At 41.7% G+C, this 19,774-nt stretch overlaps 1 protein-coding gene across 2 annotated transcripts in view; it reads right to left on the bottom strand.

Annotated features, from left to right (window-relative positions):
• The window catches only part of KDM3B (lysine demethylase 3B), a 59,477-nt gene that overhangs the window by 31,288 nt on the left and 8,415 nt on the right, over positions 1-19,774 (bottom strand). The window contains exons 3-7 of one of the 2 annotated variants that reach the window (XM_083182188.1): positions 16,888-17,001; positions 15,392-15,497; positions 12,678-12,802; positions 11,317-11,391; positions 1,464-2,042 (exon numbers count right to left, since the gene is read on the bottom strand). In XM_083182188.1, the coding sequence (XP_083038314.1) occupies positions 1,464-2,042; positions 11,317-11,391; positions 12,678-12,802; positions 15,392-15,497; positions 16,888-17,001 (999 nt within the window). Of the gene's footprint in view, positions 1-1,463; positions 2,043-11,316; positions 11,392-12,677; positions 12,803-15,391; positions 15,501-16,887; positions 17,002-19,774 lie in introns of both variants that reach the window. The other variant, XM_083182187.1, reaches the window with a different exon arrangement.

The raw sequence follows: 19,774 nt of genomic DNA, 5'->3' as shown, positions 1-19,774 counted from the left end.
CTTTAGTTGGCTGTGCTAAGGCAGTACTATCATTGTCCCTGGCTGCCTTCTCCAGCGGGACTTATTGCATCAAGGGCAGTGTCTGCACACTGTTTTGTCTAGTCAGGTTTTGATGACTTGGCTCTGACAACCCTGTTCTTTAGGGCTTACAGTTTTTTTGTTACTTGTTTAGTTTCGCGGTGGCCGATATATCGGATGCGATATCGGCCGATCCGATTCGATTTTTTACCTGTTCATAACCCCACTATCCACAACGCATGGAGTTGATTTTATATGGTGTGGCGAGTGCAGCGAGGGGACACGGATTACTGCGCCCGTAACAACTCCATGCGTAGTGGATAGTGGGGTTTTGAACAGGTAAAAAAAATTCTAATCGGATCGGCCGATATTGCATCCGATATATTGGCCGCCGTTTAAACTAAACAAGTACCGTTTTTTTTCCTAGACAGGTTGCCTTGGCCATGATTCTGGCTCAGAGCTTTATCACTTCTTCAGTTGCCATTGTATCTGGAAGCTCTACAATTCATGGTGCCAGCGATGGAGATACTGTGGATTTGCCTGGACTGCTGCATCCCTTTGTACGTTTTTGAAGACTATATGTTCAGAGCCTTCGACTATGTTATAGGGTGAGGTCTCAATTCTGTTGATTCTATTATTACAGAAGCAGAGACATTCCCTCCAGGGCATACTTCAGATTCAGCCCTTTCCATCCCATGAGACCAATTCTGTGTTGAAAGCTCTTCAGTTCCCCCCAGCCTCTTAAAACCCTGGAGTTTTAGTACATTGCTTTGCAGATGGTAGATCTTTTGGCGACTGCTAGAGGTCTCAAAACTGACTGCTTTATTTTGTATACATCCGTATGTAGAGCTTCTTGGGCAGTGTGCCATGAGGCCTCGGTTGGGCAGCTAGGCAGAGCGGTGACCGGACCCTCTGTGCATACTTTTACTAAAAAGATCACAAAATGGGAGGTCTAGCTGGGGAAGGAATGATTCCATGGACTGGTGGTGGGCAGAGTTGTCTTTTAACTTTTTAGTGCCTATACCCCTGTGTCAGCCCACTAACCTATAGCAAAGGTATAAAGTCCCCTAGGGGGATTACTGGGAAAGTATTAATCAGGAATTACAAAATCCAATTTTGTAATCCTACCGATTTGCAGAATGCTACATAAAAAAAAAATCTGAAAAGTGATCTTAAATACTTCACAAAACATTGTTTTTACAAAAAAAGGACAATAGGAAGAAGGCTTATTCAAGGTTGTTGCCCATTTTCACCAACTTATTAGTGTATTTGACCTTAGCTACAATTTGCTTTAAATCTTAAAAACAAAACTAATCTAGGATTACAAACTTTATAAAAAAAAAAAAAATGGAGAACCGTAAAATAAAGCTATAGCCCATAACAATCAGCAACTTCATTTGTTTATCACATCCATCAGGAGTAAAGAGCAGTATGTATAATCATACCTCTCCGGTAGCCCAGCTCGATGTCTTATTTTCCTCTGCTGTCACAGCGGGAAGGCTGGTGTCAGAGATTCTTACTGTGGTTGGTGTTGCTGCGACTGATGCAACGGATGTCAAAGGCTCAGCTGTATTTCCAATGTTATCGACTGATAAAGCACCTTTACTCCCAGATCTTCCAGCTTCTGGCATAGAGTTTTGAGTAGCCATTGCAGAAAATGTTGGAAAAGCTAGGGACCCTCCGTCACCAACAGGCTGATCTTGGACAACCAATGTTCTTCCATTTTCTTTGGTGTAAGTTGCAAAGCGAATATTGCGATTAATTTGGGGAACAAAGTGAAGCATTTGCTTGGATCTTGAATCTAGTGTGGTGTCTGCATTCCCACTTCCTTTTAAAGATCCCCGATTAATCTCATTTGAATCTCCACCATTGCTATCTAGATCTTTCTTTTCTGCTTTCTGTTTCTTTCCAGAAGAATCCCCATCTGCATCTGGAGGTAGTTTTCTTCTTCGGCTGTCCCTTCCTTCTGCGTTTTCTTTTTTCTTCTTTGCTTTTGTTGTTTTCGTTACTTTTAACAGAGTATCCTGAAACAAGTAAATAATTTGATTACCACTGATCACTGTACAGAGAGTAAAAAAAAATACACATTCAAATGATTGTATCTAGAGATAAACAAATATTTGAAATTAATACATATGCCTCTTCACATTCATTGCTTGGGTGACACTCGACCACGGTTTACAGAAGATCTTCCAAGGAATTTTATTTGGTTTTAAACTACCAATCTTACAACAGGTCTATGCTCCTTTATCTTTTATATGCCCCTAATTCAGGAAATCCATCATATTCTTTTATTTTTGCCTATAGCACACAGTGCTGTCTGGTCAGCTTTACTTTATTATTACGTTCTTCTTCATTGGTTACCAGTGTATCTGTTCGCTTTAAGCCTTACTAGACTACCTGCACACTGAAGTGGCCTGTATCTTGCTCCCAACATGGAAAAAGTGCAGAATGGGAGTTAAGGACCGATTCACATTTTACTGAACAATACCCTCAACATTTACGTTTAAACAGAAGGGAATAGAAGATGCTTCACATGGATATCAAGAATGGTTATTTGATGTTCCACTCTTGGAAATTCACCAATGAGATTTGTGCTTCCACCCCGGTGTAAGGATAATCTTAACTGGGTGATCCTTTTGTACAAGACAGAATCATTCATTTTGAATATTTTTTACTGAGGATCATCATTGTTTGACTATTAGAATCAAAACAGCCTCTACAGAGCTTGGGCAATAGTGATAAACGAATGTCAGCCACCAAATCGGTCACCTTTTATTGCTAATTTCATGGTCTGCATTTCCTGGGGAATATACCTTTCAGATCAATATTCTAGATTAGAATTTAAGGTAGTGCTAAATCCAGTTAAAGGACATCAGTTGCAGGGAAAACTTTTTTCAGAATACATTTCATCATATTGTGCTTTCTTCTGGAAGTGTGTTTGGTACAATTTAGCTCACTACTAACTTATGCCTTAGCCCCCAAAATATGCATCCCTAGAAGACGAAAGAAAATTATGTACATAAATACTTTTCTCAAACATTTTCTTCTTCTTCCAAGGATTATGATGTTCAGTGCTCTTATATTTTGTTTCCCTATGGTTTCTAAATACTGGACCATCCTATATAAATCTTCTATTGTACAGTGAATTATTTGGGTTAATTAACTTGTGTATAAAAATGGTAGCAGTAGAAAAAACAAAAACAGGTTGACAAAATGGCAATTAAGAGGGAAGCAAACAAAAACTTGAATTTACAAGGCCCCATTACTGAGAAATTATTACACTGAAAACACAACCACTTAACTACCCAAAAGAACAAAGATCATGAATTACACATTAAAATACAGAAAAACAAAAACACAAAACACAATGACGATAAAACCAAACTGGTATATGAAGGTAAATCATAATGAATAATCTGCTGATTTACCAGTGTGTAAAATTATTTAAAAACAAAACAAAACCTGCAGTATATAGATGATTCTCTTTAATGCCACACAAAATAAAATTTCTTAATTCTTCTTCCATCAATTAAATAATTTACCATTTAAACTTGAAACCAAACTTCACAGTAACAAATCTGGGAATCTTACAACAGTGGAATAAAAAGTACCACATAACAGCACAGCTGTCATCTTAATTTAAATTGTAATTTTTCTATTATAAATAATGAACACAAACAATTTTAACCTGCAATGGATCACCACAAGGCAGAACTAATTTTTTTACAAAAAGCCTTCAGCTATCACACACTTAACTATAATCTGTCAATAATTGCTACTCATGCATTAAAATTAAAACCACTAAGAAGACAAGTCTGACTGATTAATAGGCACTTCAGTCATGTAAACAATGACTCATTAATTACACCTGTGTATTTGTTTAGACACAAAGGCGCTGAAAGTGTAACCTTAAGAGGTAATACAATCAAACAATATCACCATTGGCTTGGTTGGTACTGGATAGTTTCAATGTGCACGGCTCATAATCTGCAATGATAACCACCTCTTCTCACAATTTAAGTAATAAAGGTGGAGACAGAAAAAGCAAATAGTGCAAATTATCTTCAGTTAAAAATGAATTTAATATCAGTCCACACTAACAAAATGTAGACGGTTAAAACAGCATGATAGGGATATCACCAAAGGCAAACAGGTAAGTCAGAGATAGATTCAGCAGGAGCACTTGTAGGTCCACTACCGAAGTCCAGAACTCCAGAGGGGTAGGCTACACCGCAATCCATCCGTCCGTCTAGTGATTCTTCGGGAGTGTTGTATCCAAATGAGTTCTTCGCTCATATTTATACTAAAAGTCCTTAGCGTGCACCTGTATGGTGCGCGCCCAAATTGATTACATCAGCGGATGTCCGGCGGCTTCAGCCGGAAACATTGTATGCGTGTCACCTGAAAGCGAAAGCAAGATGGCCGTGCGGTTCAAGGAGTTTAAATGGGCATTTATCAGCCAATTCAACTCTAGAAATAAAGAAATAGAAATAATTTTTAGAGTGAATTGGAGATTATTGTTAAAGGACCCTGTGATTGGTAATTTATTACCAGATGTCCCTAAATTTATGTATAGGAGAGCACCATCTTTGCGTAATCACCTTGTCAAAAGTTCTTCTGACGTGACAACTCGAAAGAGTATAAGAACCATTGGTTTTCATAGATGTGGCACCTATTTAATGTGAATTTGTTATTGATGGAAAACCATATAAAATAAAATAATTTATAACATGCTATACAAAAAATGTTGTCTATGTGCTACAATGTGAGTGCGGATTAGTGTATGTCGAAAAGACATCCCGACAGTTAAAAATCCGGCTCGCAGAGCACATTTATCATATTAAAAAAGGTTTGATGACACATACTGTATCTGCTCACTTCAAGACTCACCATGAGTCTAACCACTGCAAACTTATACATTTTTGGGGAATAGAACAAATTACAGCTAATTGGCGATCCAGTGATATAGAACTTAAACTATCCAGAACAGAGATGAGGTGGATTCACCGTTTGAGGACCCTGGTTCCACAGGGGCTCAACGGTGAATTCGAACTCAAACCTTTTCTCTTCTAGATCGCACCATCTTTGTTTCTCTCCCTGCACACTTTTTTATTCTTGAATGTATTGAATTTATTATGTATGGTTTTTATCATATATTTCTTCTTATTTAGATCACTCGATAGCAACTGTGTTGCTCTTTGATATCTTTACCCGATATATTTTTATCAGTTGTAATAGAATGTAATGTTTAAATCTGATGTTTAAAAAGATGGTTTGGATACCATATGGTTAATACTATTGGGTATGGGCTCTAAATTATCGAAATCAGTGACCCGCACGGCCATATTGGTTATGCAGCACAATAAGGTTTAAATCAAGATATCCAGCCATCTTTTGTTAACATCGGAATATATGCTGTTTCCAGAGAATGTTAAAGCAAGGTCGCCAATGTAAACTTCATAAAGTATTCAGTTATCATCTAGCTATATGACATTTGGCTTTTGAAACGCACGGCCATCTTTGAAAGAAGTCAGATACGTATAATTATTTCATTTCCGGCTACAAGTACGTAGCCTTGAACCGCACGGCCATCCGCTGATGTAATCAAAGCGGGCGCGCACCATACAGGTGCACGCTAAGGACTTTTAGTATAAATATGAGCGAAGGACTCATTTGGATACAACACTCCTGAAGAAGGTGTTTCCTAAACGCGTTGAGTGTTACCGGGATTGATCACTAGACGGTCGGACGGTCATTGCGGTGTAGCCTACCCCTCTGGAGTTCCGGACTTCGGTAGTGGACCTACAAGTGCTCCTGCTGAATCTATCTCTGACTGTTACCTGTTTGCCTTTGGCGATATCCCTATCATGCTGTTTTAACCATCTACATTTTGTAAGTGTGGACTGATATTAAATTCATTTTTAACTGAAGATAATTGGCACTATTTGTTTTTTCTGTCTCCACCTTTATCACTTAAATTGTGAGAAGAGGTGGTTATCATTGCAGATTATGAGCCGTGCACATTGAAACTATCCAGTACCAACCAAGCCAATGGTGATATTGTTTGATTGTATTACCTCTTAAGGTTACACTTTGAGCGCCTTTGTGTCTAAACACCTGTATCTCGGCTAAATTGTTCTATATTTGGGGTATCTGTGGATGTTATACCCTAAGGCAGGCATGTCCAACAATTCCCATCATGCCTTGCCACAGTTTTGCTATTATAGAAAGCAAAAACTATTGCAAGGCATGCTGGGATGTGTAGTTTCAGAACAGCTGGAGGGCCATAGTTTGGACATGCCTGCCCTAAGGTGTTAACACTAGCTGCACAGTGTGTTTAATCCTGCACGATTGTTGTCACATTTCTTTTCAACTCTCTACCTGTGTATTTGTGGCAAAAATAAAAAATAAATCTCTTTAGATAAAATTACAAAAGTAGCCGGTTTCCAAGTGTACCCTTTTCCTGGGCAACCTGGGTCAAAGTTTGGTGTGAAAGGGTCTGAGAAAAATAAGACGGATCACCTTACTACGTAATATGGTCTGAGTTACGGTGCGGTGTAAATATGTGACCCATATCATGCTAAAATCATAAGGAGAGCCATAAATCACTGACACGTTCATTTCCAAGCACCAGCACCGGGAAGGCCAACAATAACCTAGATCTAGTCTGTTTGAATAGGGTTTTAAGCAGTGTTTAATCACCCAGGACCATTGGTGGTAAGAGGGGAACTGCACCACATAACTACTTAAAAAATAAAAAGCGAATATATTAATTTTTATCATGCTTGAAAGTGCAAACACACAAAGTTTTTATTTTATTATCTTGTAATTTAATAACAAGCTACTTTCACCAAATGTTCTCCTATAATTCAGTGAAACCATTGCAGAATCACAGTGTTGGGGTGATTTACATGGCCGCTACTGCAAATGGAAAAAGAAAAGAAAAGAAAGAAAGAAAGAAATTCCAGCCTATAAATAGGATAAAAGATAACGGAGTACAAATAGCGTTTTTTATGCTATGTGTTACAAAATCACTCTGCTCACTAACAAATAAAGGTCATCTGACTATGGGTGTCACGCAGGGCTGCAAGTATGGCGGTACAGGGTGGTACGGCTTACCGGTAAAACATATTGCGCCGGTACCCCGTACCGCCATAACAAATACTTCACCAAGTGCTCAATGCGCATGCGCGCATATGTGAGTGGCGGGGGGCGTGGCCTCCGCCGCCCCGCCACAGCTGATCCCTTCTGAAAGGAGGTGAGGGGAGCGCATTGTGCGTCTTTCCTTCCCCTCCCTGTGTCACTGACTGGGCTGTCAGCCAATTAGAGCTTGCGGGCTGGCAGCCAATCAGGAGCCAGCCCGCGAGATATAATTAACTGACAGCCCAGTCACACAGTGAAGCCAACCGGGGAAGGAAAGACGCGCAATGCGCTCCCTTCCCCTCCATAGGGTAGCGGGCAGCGGGCCACTGTTTGAAGGAGGTGGGATCAGCTCTGTGTAACTGCTGCTGCTGCGAGTCCGGGATCACTCCCTACAGACTCCTCGCAGAACGGGGGAAATCAGTGGGCTGAGAGACGGCTAACCTGAGCGCAGGTGGCAAAGGGATGGGAGCGGACAGCAGCGCAGTCTCCAGGTACTAGAGGCAGCTCAGCTATTATTACTACCAGTCTGCTGCTGCTGCTGATGACGACTGGAGCAAGGAGCCCAATGAGGACTTCAGTAGCAGCTGATGTCGTATGTATGAGCTGCTGAGGCTACACACAGTGACCGGCTCCTGCCCAACACGCAGACATGGGGTAAGTTTAACAACTCCCCCAGGTGTAAGGGTACTGTGCTATCTGTGTGAGAGCGGCGAGGGGGGAGAGGAGACCTCAGAGACCTGGCACTGGGGTCTTATGTGTGGTACATACTGTGGGGGCATATGTGTGGCACTGGGGGTATATGTGTGGCTCTGGGGGCATACTTGGCACTGTGGGGGCATATGTGTGGCACTGTGGGGGTATATCTCGCACTGGGGGCATATATGTGGGGGCATATTTGGCACTGGGGGCATATAAGTAATGGGCATCAGTTGTGCGGCAGCGGTGCAATGGGCATAATGTGTAATGGGCATTATGGCATGGGTCATATGTTTTGGGTGTGTGATGCGTAACAGGCATTACTGTGTAAATTTTGGCCACGCGCCTTCGGCGTGCAATATCTCTGTTTGTAGTTTATCTGGCTCCTGCACTTTGATCCTGGCCCCTACATCTTGTGTGCAGGATGCAATGCACAAGTCCAAACAGAAATGTCATCGTGTTCTAAAGTTTTGTCATGTAGCCACTCCCCCTCATGTCATATGACCACGCCCCTAACCACGCCCATTTTTGCCGCGCGCCTCAGGCGCGCAGCACAGTACCACTATGTCATTTTTTCTACTTGCACCACTGGTGTCACGGGATTAAGCAGGATACTTCAATTGTAAGTCATTAGTCACTTAATTCAAACCTTTATTCAATTTTGTTCTTTAACGAATTCTAAATTTACACATTTTCAGAATGCTTTATTGGCCAGGTATACTCGTGTATACTAGGAATTTGATTTGGACTTCTTTGCAGCAGCCAGTTAGGTACAGTTAGACAGTGATAGTACAGATATACATTACACATACAGGTATAGGCTAGATGTACCTGGGGATTATAGACGCATGGAATATATACCTGCCGAGCTGTACAGCCCCTAGGCAGCCATCAGCGGCGCCACTGGTCGCCGCAACAGCCAGGTAGGTAGCAGTACAAGCAGAGACAATACAGTTATCACACAGGGAACATATACATGGTCATATACCTACCGAGCTGCCCTCACACATTTATTCAAAATGCGCATTCGTGCACATCACTGAGAACTGAATTGCCCCTTAAGGATCCCTTTTATTATTGTGACAGTATTGGCCTCTAGTTGTAAATTTTACAAAACAAAAAGCAGGATTGACTTAAGTGCCCTGCGGTAATGCTGTTTGCGCCACACTAGTTTTGTTGGATTTCTACTTGCATCCCGGGACGGAATTGGTATGGAATCCCAGCGGTCAGAATCCCGGAGGTCAAAATACCGACACCGAAATCCTAACAAGGGGGGACATGGGCAGCATTCGCCACGCAGCGGGCCCGGTGCCTCGCTATGCTCGGCACACTAATTTATTCTCCCTCTATGGGTGTCGTGGACACCCACAGAGGGACAAAGTGCCGGGATTCCGACCGCCGGGAAAGTGACTGCATCCCCCCAGGACAGGTCCTCACTGTACTGCAATTGGACAACAGACATGAGTAGAAGCGCACAACAGAAGGGTTTGTCAGTACACCTGCGCTACAATACACCAGCAGGCGAGCTAAAAGTATTCGCAATGAGAACCACACACACACACACACACACATCACAGCCCATTCAATAGTTTCAGGAGATATCACTTCTGTCTTAGACAGTCTGAAGTAAACACAGTTTCCCTTGACAGCCCATCAGGCAGAACAAAAAGCAATTGCTGAAGACGCTGCTTCAGAAATAACTTCACCAATAGTACAGTTAAGCTGAAAGGTAGCCTAAGAAGTAAATAAGTAGTCAACAGTTGCAGAAGCAGAGATGTAGCCAGAGTGTGGACAGAGTAGAACCCAGTGGTTCTGACAGTCAGACACCTCACAAGGAAAGGCAGATTCCAGGGAATACAAAAGATTCTCTTCAATAATAGAGACATCCGCAGTGTGCAAGGCTTAGCAACAAAATTATGTTTGGCTGGAGAATGGATGAGGTATGAGGAGCTAGTGTAAAAAGTGGCCATTCGTGATGCTCTGTCCACTGGAAATCACAACTCTGTCTTAATTATTATGGCAACACTTATTAATTATTTAAGGCAGCAGCTTTGACATATGGATTTAAAACTGCAACAAAATTAAAACCTAAACCCGCATGGTTTAGAAAACAGTTGCCACTTTAAATCCATTAAAAGCTGCCCATCACTGGTGATTTTGACCAAACACAGGTTAGTATATCTAACTCTTAAGGTGCCCATACATGCTGCGATTAACAGGTGCGATCACATCGAGCAGCACAAACAGTATGTGCTGTACATACTTTTTGCACTTGATCACATAACATCTAGTTCAAAAAGCATGGTGTGCATCACAATTTACTGATTTATAGGCATGAAAAAGCCATTCAAATAGGTATTTTTAGCTTTCCAGAACAGGAAAACTCCTGAACAAAATTCTAAATTAGCCTGGTTTTGCACAGTTCGAAGCTGATCATTGGCAGTTTTGACAAAGCACAGGTTAGTAAATCTGTCCCTTAAGATGGTTAGACACCTACAAATGTATACAAACAATTGTTTTTGTCTCTTTTACAGCATTTGGAAGTAAATGGTTAATTGTCGTTTGCTCCCATACATTGCCAGATCTTTGTTACCACCAGACAGATCGGACAGATAAAGCTATAGGTGTGTTCTCAGCATTAGTTTCACACTTTAGGGCTGGTAGATATAACTGCAGATCAATTGATCTGGAGATTATATATATATATATATATATATATATATATATATATATATATATATATATATATATATATATATATATATATATATATATGGCGGCTCCGAGCAGTCACATTATGCAACGCACAAAGCGCCAATATATCGGGCATCGGCTCTGATGCACAGCCAATGCAATATATTTGAAAAACACTCTGGCAGGTAGTGCATTGATATTTCGGCCAGTGTGTATGCACCTTAAGAAAGCAATTTCAATTATGATTATAACCTTTGCAGAATAGGAAATCCTCAAAAACGTTACAAATTACAACAATTTTGACAATGTTTGACCATTTTCTACCAAATAACTTACTTATAAAATGATTTGACTGTTCAGAAACACATTTGTTTTTACAAGCAAACTAAACTGTGACACAATAGAGAGCACTTCCTGTGCACTATTTCATACACTCAATCTTATTTGTGACACCACAGGTTTTGACTACAATCGTATTTGGGAAGTTAATGGAGGGGACACCAGTTTCCCTGGTGTGTTTAATTGCATTAATCGCAACTGAAAAGAGCAGGCAAATCCATTGTGGTGGTGTATAGAGCCCAATACATAAATAAATATATATATATATACACACACACACACACACACATATTATATATATATATATATATATATATATATATATATATATACATACACACACACATACACACACACTTATCTTATGGCTTTATAAGGAAATGCTAATCAATTACAATCAGGAAAAATAATGATGTACATTACCTCAGGCTCTAACACAGATTCATCAACTAGCACGACATGTACCAATTTCGGATCAATTGTCACATTCTCGGATCCCTGAAAACAGTGGGGGGGAAAGCTACAATGAGAAGGTAGAAAAAGTACCTATACACAACATAGAAATTGTCATGAATAGCAAAATACACAGCTGTCAGTTAAAGGGATTAGTCATCCAATACTACTCACAGACTCACCTGTATACCACTACCCCAACCTGCCAAAACTCTGAAGAAAGTCAATATTACAAGCATTGCTTTGGGAGTGGGCTGACGATGACATGATTCTGCACGAATATGTCACAGGACCCCCAGACGACCTCCTATGCAGGTACTTAATGCTTGTGGAGAACTGTGGAGGCATTCAGCCAGGAGACTTGCCAAGAGCGCCACTCAATTTTTGGGAGCCTCTCAGACATTCCAGGAGAGTAGACAAGTATGCTACTACCCTTACCCAGGGACCATCAGTTACCTGATTGCATATATGCGAGCCCTGACAGCATGGAAATGCTACAAATGCTCAAGATGCCAGGTATGAATGCTAAGGAAGTACTTATTTAGTTACTATGGGACCTGCTTGGGCAGGAGCAGTGATTGCACAACATGCTTGCATGCTTTGTTCTCTCCGCATCAGTGTGCAACTACATTGTATAGTAGAAGCGTAGCATGGCAAGCGCACAGATTACATGATGTGTATTCTGCATGCGCTCGCCACGCTTCGGGATAGTTTCCCACATCCGCTCGCCATGCTTCGGACTCGGTGGCTCGCTGCGCTCCCCACGCTTTATAAAATCTACTCCACCCAGACGTGGATAGTGTGGGTATGAATAGGTCGGGAGGACGCGTACCACGTCCGCTCGCCACGCTTCGGGCTGACTTGGATAGTGAAATGTGCAAGGATGGAATAGCATGCTGTCGGGCAAAATGCAAACGGCCCCAGATCACGGCTGTCGGGAGGGATCGACAGCCGTGATCTGGGATTGCATACCCCCCTTAGTCTATTAAATATTGATATTTCAATTAATACAATTATTTACATATTTAGTTTATAATAAGTATCACAGGTGTTTATTAAGGAATCACCATGAAATGTGGAGAAATAAGGTAACTTTTCCTCCCAAATACAAACCAAATTACTTTATCTGCCTCATGTTTCGAACAGAATTAAACACACAAGGTTAAAGTGACATTAGGTATCCCAAAAAATTTTAGGCGCTTACTACCACAAAAATAATCAGCACCAGATGTGTCCAGGTAATGAACATAGCTGGTTGAACTGACATGTTTTCTCCATGGTAACCAGATGTTTTGTCATGCAGATGAGAAAGCCACAAAGGTCATGCATACCTCATTCATTGTAACGTTTACTATCCGAGTAAGAGGGTCTTGGTGTGTCACAACTCCACAAACCCATGCTGGATCATCGTCTGGTCTGAAAATCTTAACTTCCTGACCTTGAATGCTGCAAATACCTAGAGCAAATGTTTAAAAATAATACTTCAACGTATGTAGATTTAAAAACACACAAATTTCAACGTAATCCTTTCAGGTCATGGTATGGTATTGATCCTAATGCATCCTGAAGACTACACAGAAATAAGGGGTAGATTTATTAAGCTCGGTGAAGTGATAAAGTGTCTGGTTTTTATCACCGGCCAATCAGCTCTTAACTGTGAAGTTACAGGCTTGGTTTGAAAAATTACAGATAAGAGCTGATTTGCCGGTGATAAAAACCAGACACTATCACTTCACCGAGCTTAATAAATCTGCCCGTGTTTGATATTGAAGAAAGTATGGTTAAACCCTTTTTCCCTATGTCTTCCCTGTCTAGGAGCCATTTCTTTCCTGAAAGAATATCTCATCAATAAGAAAGATGGCAGGTACCATTTAAGAACAGCATATGGGAAGAAAACGGAGAACCTGGTGTAAAACACAAACACACAGCCCATGACAAATGCTGTTATCCGCTGTACTATGACCATCAGGTTCTCAAACTGTGGGTCCTGATCCCAAAGTGGGTACCAACCTTCTCAGGATGGGGTCGCGACTCCATGTTGCTGAACATCAGGCTGATGACTTTTCTAATACCAGTCCGTGATTCAAGGACTTTAAAAATCTGTTGAATTGTCTGTTATTTAAGACTCCTCCCATCATTTTGTGCCTCCAAAATGCTGCCTTGTATGTGCTGTCTGCTGACTACATATGTGATGTGATGACCTTCTGCAGTAACTTGCTGGGGTCGTGTAATTATTTTTATTGTCTGATGGGGTCCCGGACAGAATAGGTTATGGACCACTGGTCTAGACCAATCTCATAAAAACAGTGGAGGGAAATTGTGGGATATGCATTTAAACAGCAGCTACAAGGCCACTTACTGCTCCCCATGAAGTGGAGGAGTGGGATTAAGAGAACAGAATGCCAGCTGGTAAAACCAGGGCTAGCTCTGATCAACTAATCTGTTCAATACGCTAAACGTTTCGCAGTTAAACACGGTCATTGATCTAATTAACCAATTTAGGTTGTACCAATACAAATATTAAAATACCATTGAGTATTATCTAGTATGATATGTGTACACTGTATGTTTTAAGTGTTATATGGTGTTCATGTCAGTTTTACTTAATGAAATTAAAAGATTTTAAAATTGTTGATATAAAAACGTATATTTTGTAGTAACAAGTAGTGCCCCAACAAAGAATTTGTCAGAAAGAGTGAACCAAAATAACCCCCTTAGTTTGGAGTTCCAGGGTGAAAATGCTGCAACAATAACCAAAATGACCAACAAATACACTAACAATCTGTTCAAGTATATGCATGGTAACACAGGGGTAGATTTATTATAGCGGCGCGTAACATTTCCTGCTTCGCCTCATTAGCGAGGCAAAGCAGGAGGGGAGGCCGACAAGATGTACTAACATCTTGACTGCCGAAGCGGGGGGAACGCTAACTCCCCCTCCGGCAATGCCTCCAGCTGGCAGCGCATCAGTTAACAATGATGCGCTGTCTCCTTTCCCCCGGCAGGCTGTACTGGGCATGCGCGGGATCTCGCTACTCACGCGAGATCCCCAGCACAGCTCAGACCAGAACGTGGAGAAGCGAGCACCCGTTATGTGCAGATGTATTAACCCTCTCCCAGCTGATAAGGAGAGCCATTATGCCCAGCGTGAACGGCTCTCCTTATCGGCTCCCCCAGCATCCCGCGAGATTCGCTTTCCTCCCCCTGGCTAGCTGTCTGGGCCTGCGCAAGATCTCCAGCGCAGCCCAAGGCAGAAGCAGGGCCAGCGTTGTGCCCACAGTGGGGGATAGGCGAAGCGGCTGGGGTGCATTAACGCTTGGGAGGCTGTTAATACACCGCCCCGGCTGCTAAACACTGGGGGGGGATTGCAGGGGACAGCCCTGCCAAGCGTAACTCTTAGGTGTGCTAGTAATACATTAGGGAAATCATAATCCCCACCCCCCAGTTAACCAGCGTTCAGTGCATTTCTGCACTTAACCCTGGTTCATACATCTGCCCCATTCCCCTGATTGACGAGTAATAAATCTACCCCACAGTGACTCTTTTTTTTTTGTCAAGTGAACAAAGTAGGATTCATTACAATAAAACCTGTAAAGCTGGATACAAGAGCTATGCTGTTAGCTACGTGCAGTACACCAGAATCTACTATTTTGCAGAGATTAAGCAATTCATTTTATGTCCGTTTATTCACTTGTATTTTGGATTTAAGGCATAAAATGATCCTATTTAGTACATTTCACAGAGCAGATTTTACCCCAGTGGTGAAAGGATATTCTCATCACCTAGTGCTCCTGCCAGGCCATGTTGCAGAATAAAATGAAGGAACTTTGATTATTACAATTACAAATAACCTGAAACTGTACACTCCACAAAAGTCTATAGTTTACACATTTTACAAAACTAACATGTAACATATTTACATTGTGTAGGCCCACTGTGCCTATGAAAGTGATGAGAAAACAGGAGCATATTTATACCTTTAACTTCTTAAAAGCAAAACAGTGTTATTAATAAAAATTTGCACAAACGTCTTGTTAAACTGTACCTCTCAATATGATCTCTTGAATTTTTCTTGAATTAATCACATCTGTTACAGCGTCCCGCAATAATGGCTGTTCTTTCAAAACCAGCTTATGACTGTCTACTCCCATCTGCTGGAAGTGGGAAAAAGAACAGTTAATATCTTTGTCATAGTAAAAGAGGATTTAGGTCTTACCTGTTGAATCCCTTTTGTGGAGTTGGTGGGGAACACGCTGTGAACCTTGGGTATATTGGGAGCATGAGTCCTGGGCACTAGATGGCAAAGGTTTATTTTATCTGCGGCACAGGTTACTCCTTCTCTATATCCCACCCCCAGTTCAGGCAGCCATTTATGTGTACAAACTCAAGGATTGGGAGAAGTAAGAGTAGAGAGAAAAACAGAGACTGGCACACGCTATGCACAACTGGAAGGAAGACCAGAAATGCAGAAAACCCACCACAAGCTATGGTTTTCCAAGAAATGGATTTGCAAGATAAGGCACAAAGGGTACACTGAACCATGGAATGTCCCAAAAAATGCTGGCTCACCAAGGATGCCTAAAACCAGCATCCAGAGTGGCAAAGAGGGAGAAGTAAAGTAGAGTCCATTCATAGGCCTAGAAGATCGTTATACCACGCTCAGCATGGATAATCTGGCTCAATAAGAATGGTTATGCTGCCCTCCAGGTTCTGCTTATGGAAAATCCTTGGCAGCAAAGAAATTGGAGGAAAAAAGGTAGCAGAATGGGAAGTCCCAAATGACCTGACCACTAGGAAGGACCCTGGTGTGAGAGCCTTACTGATGAAGCGTGTAGTTGTGGCGAGAGGCCAAAACGACCCCAACTATGAAATAGCATCTGAGACAAATTGGGGTGAAGGTACTCCCAATCTTGAACCCCCAAAAGTGGAGATGTTTGGCTATGCACCACCAGGGAAAACTGCCCCCCCCCCCCCCCTTCGGCTAGCCCAAGTGAATAGTTGCCATAATAATACAGCTCCCTGTTAAGTAAAGCTCCCCTGGTGGTGCAGTGAGGGCAGCATAGATGACTTTTGACCCCGCAGCCAGCGCCGTCTGTGGCCTCCTGCACTGGTGGTGAAAGCCACTGCAATGCGGCTTGCTGCAGAATGGCTTTACCCGAATCTCAATGTTTTGGTCAGCTATGTGACCCACAGGTGGCAGGAGAACCCTGAATCCATTGCCATAGCTCCAGCTGCTGGAATCAGATGGTAAAGTGGTGGTGGGAGTATCTATGACATAGCCTGCTCAGTAGTAGAATAAAAAAAGCTGCTTGTAGACTCTTCAGAAACTGTACCTGGCACCAAATGATGAACTGGCTTCCTGGACTGTGGGTGGGGTATAGGGAGGAAGAGTCTTGCTGCAGGAGAAAGAAACCTTTACAATATAGTGCCCAGGAATCCTGCTCCCACTCTACACAATGATCCCAGTGTCTGCCACTAAGAAAAAGAAAATTAAAATAACATTTCTCACCTACAGAATTCTTGTATAGTAATATATGTTACCTGGTAAAGACGAAGAGTGCTGGCATCTGGCAGAAAATGCAATATTTCTTCCAAAAGGAATTCGATAGGGACCAGTGTTCCCAGACCCAACTTATCCACCAAAGATGTGAAGGTCTGTAAATCATGAAAATTGATTAATCAGCAGGACAAATACTTATCTTTGCAGTAAATTGGGGGAGATAATGTACACATAGCTGAGGTAGAGTTAAACAGGAAAGTATGACACGCGCTCTCTTGACCAGAAGGGTAATGCACCATTTAACAATATGGACCTCCTTTCTTGTTCCACCATCCATTATTTAAAACCCTCCCATTAAGAAATGTTCGTTCAGCAGTTCATGGTACAGAGGCTTCCACAATAACGCCTGTCATACCAAGCATGCATCATACAATCATCAACCCAATCTGCAGATTGGCTGGACTGCGTATGGTCACAGCCAATCAGCGATGATAGTATGGGCCAGTGTGCTGAAACCTTATAACATTCCTGGACTGATCAACAAACGGACGCTCACACCTGGCACTGTATGCACTGCCCAACAATGGGGAAACGTCTCCTTCCCAAGGCAGGAATGCAAATAGCACAGCCATATATTGCTAAATATCTCACAGTGTCTGCGAGATATTTTATCTGACTACATTATAAAATGTTTTTTAGGTTCCAACTTTGATTATTTTTATAATCATCTCTATTTATTCTATTAACCAGCTCTACTTATTAAATGCGTACAGATCAATAATGTAATATGACACAAAAAACATTGTGTAAACTTATTATTGAGAATTACATATTTAAAAACAATGGAATTTTAGGCTAGAATACTGTTTTCCTTAACACTACAAAATCAGCGAAAGGCGTGAAGAGAGAAAAGTTTATTATATAAGTAGAAGTTAAAACAAGTTCAAAATCCTATTCATTATCAATTGTCACATTCCTTATGCGGATACTTTATTGGAAGGCATATTATAAAAGGATACCAATTGGACAAAGATGCACAATACTATAAATTAAATCTATTACGTTCTTAAATACAGCAAATTGGATTTTTGCCCTCAAAGTTAAATCTCTTCCTAGTTATCCAGCTGGAGGAGACTGGCAATGACGTCCGCCGCCTCTATAACCCCTCCTCCCATCTTAATCAGACCTCAATTTAAATGTTCTAACGGTACTTGTTTAGTTTCACGGCGGCAGCATCTCAGTCGCAGCAGCGTCTGTGTCCCCTTGTGGGGCTCGCTTTGCGCACCAACGCCACGGGCTCCGTACCTCGCTACACTCGCCACGCTATCTAAAATCAACTCCATGTCAACGTGTATAGTGAGGGTATGATCACGTTGCATGGACTTTATTTTAGATAGTTTTCCGAGCACCGAACCCGGAAGTAGCCATGCTGCCGCTGTAAAACTAAACAAGAACCATTCTAACTAAGCCATAGAAAGAATAGGCGATCAGAACCCTAAACCAATAGGAACTACGTAACAAAAAGAAACAAAGAACAAAAAGGAAGAGAGTGCAGTGTTCACCAGCTGGTTTCAAGTAGAGATTTCAAGGTGAGCACCAACATCCAATATGCTCCAGAATCCATGCTGGGAGATGCTGGAAATGACATTGGGCCAGAAAATATTTACCAAGGTAAAATCAGGCGCCTTAGAACCAGGTGTTTTGTCAAGCTGCTACACTAAGGACAAGGTCAATTCCCTAAACAGAGATATAACAATAGAAAAACAAGGTAGCGCTGTATCAGTACTATAAATTTTAATCAATGTATTTAATATGCATGATATCAAATTAAAACATAACAATCACATTAAGTAAAATCAATATGGGACAAGTAGAGGATAAAGTAAAATAACTGCTTGTTCCTATAATGTTCAGTTCATCACACACAATATGTGGCTCCCATGTTGAAGTGGGATAGTGTCAACATCACCCCTTTTTTCCTGTAGATCCGGTATAGAATGTATGCCGCTGGAGGAATTGGATCTTTGTCTTCAAATGGAGCAAGCTTGGCCTTCTCGATTGTGCATAAACGATAAAAAGCAGGTCTGTTTGTGTTCAGGGTGGTATCCAGTGAACAAGCGGGCCAATGCAAAGACTTCACAAAGCAAGCTAAATAAGAGAAGGTACCATTCAGTACCGCCACAAACTAAACTTTGTACTAAAAAATGTGCATCTCCAGCCAAAAGTATGGAACCGGTAAATCGTACACACACACACACAGCAGACCAGATCACAGCTTTGCTTAACTGTACAACTTAAGATCTCCATGAACTGCCCAAGAAGTCCTTACAGATGTAGAATGAGCCTGAAGTGAAGGTAGAGAAATAAGCCTGACGGAGGACAGTTGAAATCCAGATGGTAATGGTAGCCTTGGAGGCTGGAAAAGCCATTTTAGGGTAATCAATCAAGACCAGAAGGGAATCAGTTTGTCTAAGAGTAGCCATATGGTCAATGTAGACCCACACAGCATGGACTGGATTCAAAATGCCTAAGGTAGTCATCCATCATCCATCATACAGTAGAATCAGAATCCGCTTTATTGGCCAGGTATACTTACGTATACTAGGAATCTGATTTGGATTGCTGTGCAGCAGTCGTTAAACAGAGACAGTAAAGATATACATAACACATACAGGTATACGCTCGATGTGCCCTGGGTATTGTAGACGCAGGGAACATATTCGCTGAGCTGCACAGTGCCTAGGCAGCCAACAGCGGCGCCACTGGTCATTGCAACAGCCAGGTAGGTAACAGTATAAGCATAGACAGTACAGTTAACACACAGGGAACACCTACCCGCCAAGCTGCACAGTGCAAAGGCATCCAACAGCGGCACCACTGGTCATTGCAACAGCCAGGTAGGTAGCAGTTAAGCAGGAACAGTACAGT

This window comes from Crinia signifera, chromosome 4, assembly GCF_055691185.1.
Source record: "Crinia signifera chromosome 4, ASM5569118v1, whole genome shotgun sequence".
NCBI classification, from domain to species: Eukaryota; Metazoa; Chordata; class Amphibia; order Anura; family Myobatrachidae; genus Crinia; species Crinia signifera.
Note: the sequence above shows the minus strand (reverse complement) of the source record. Positions and strands in the feature narration are given on the sequence as shown.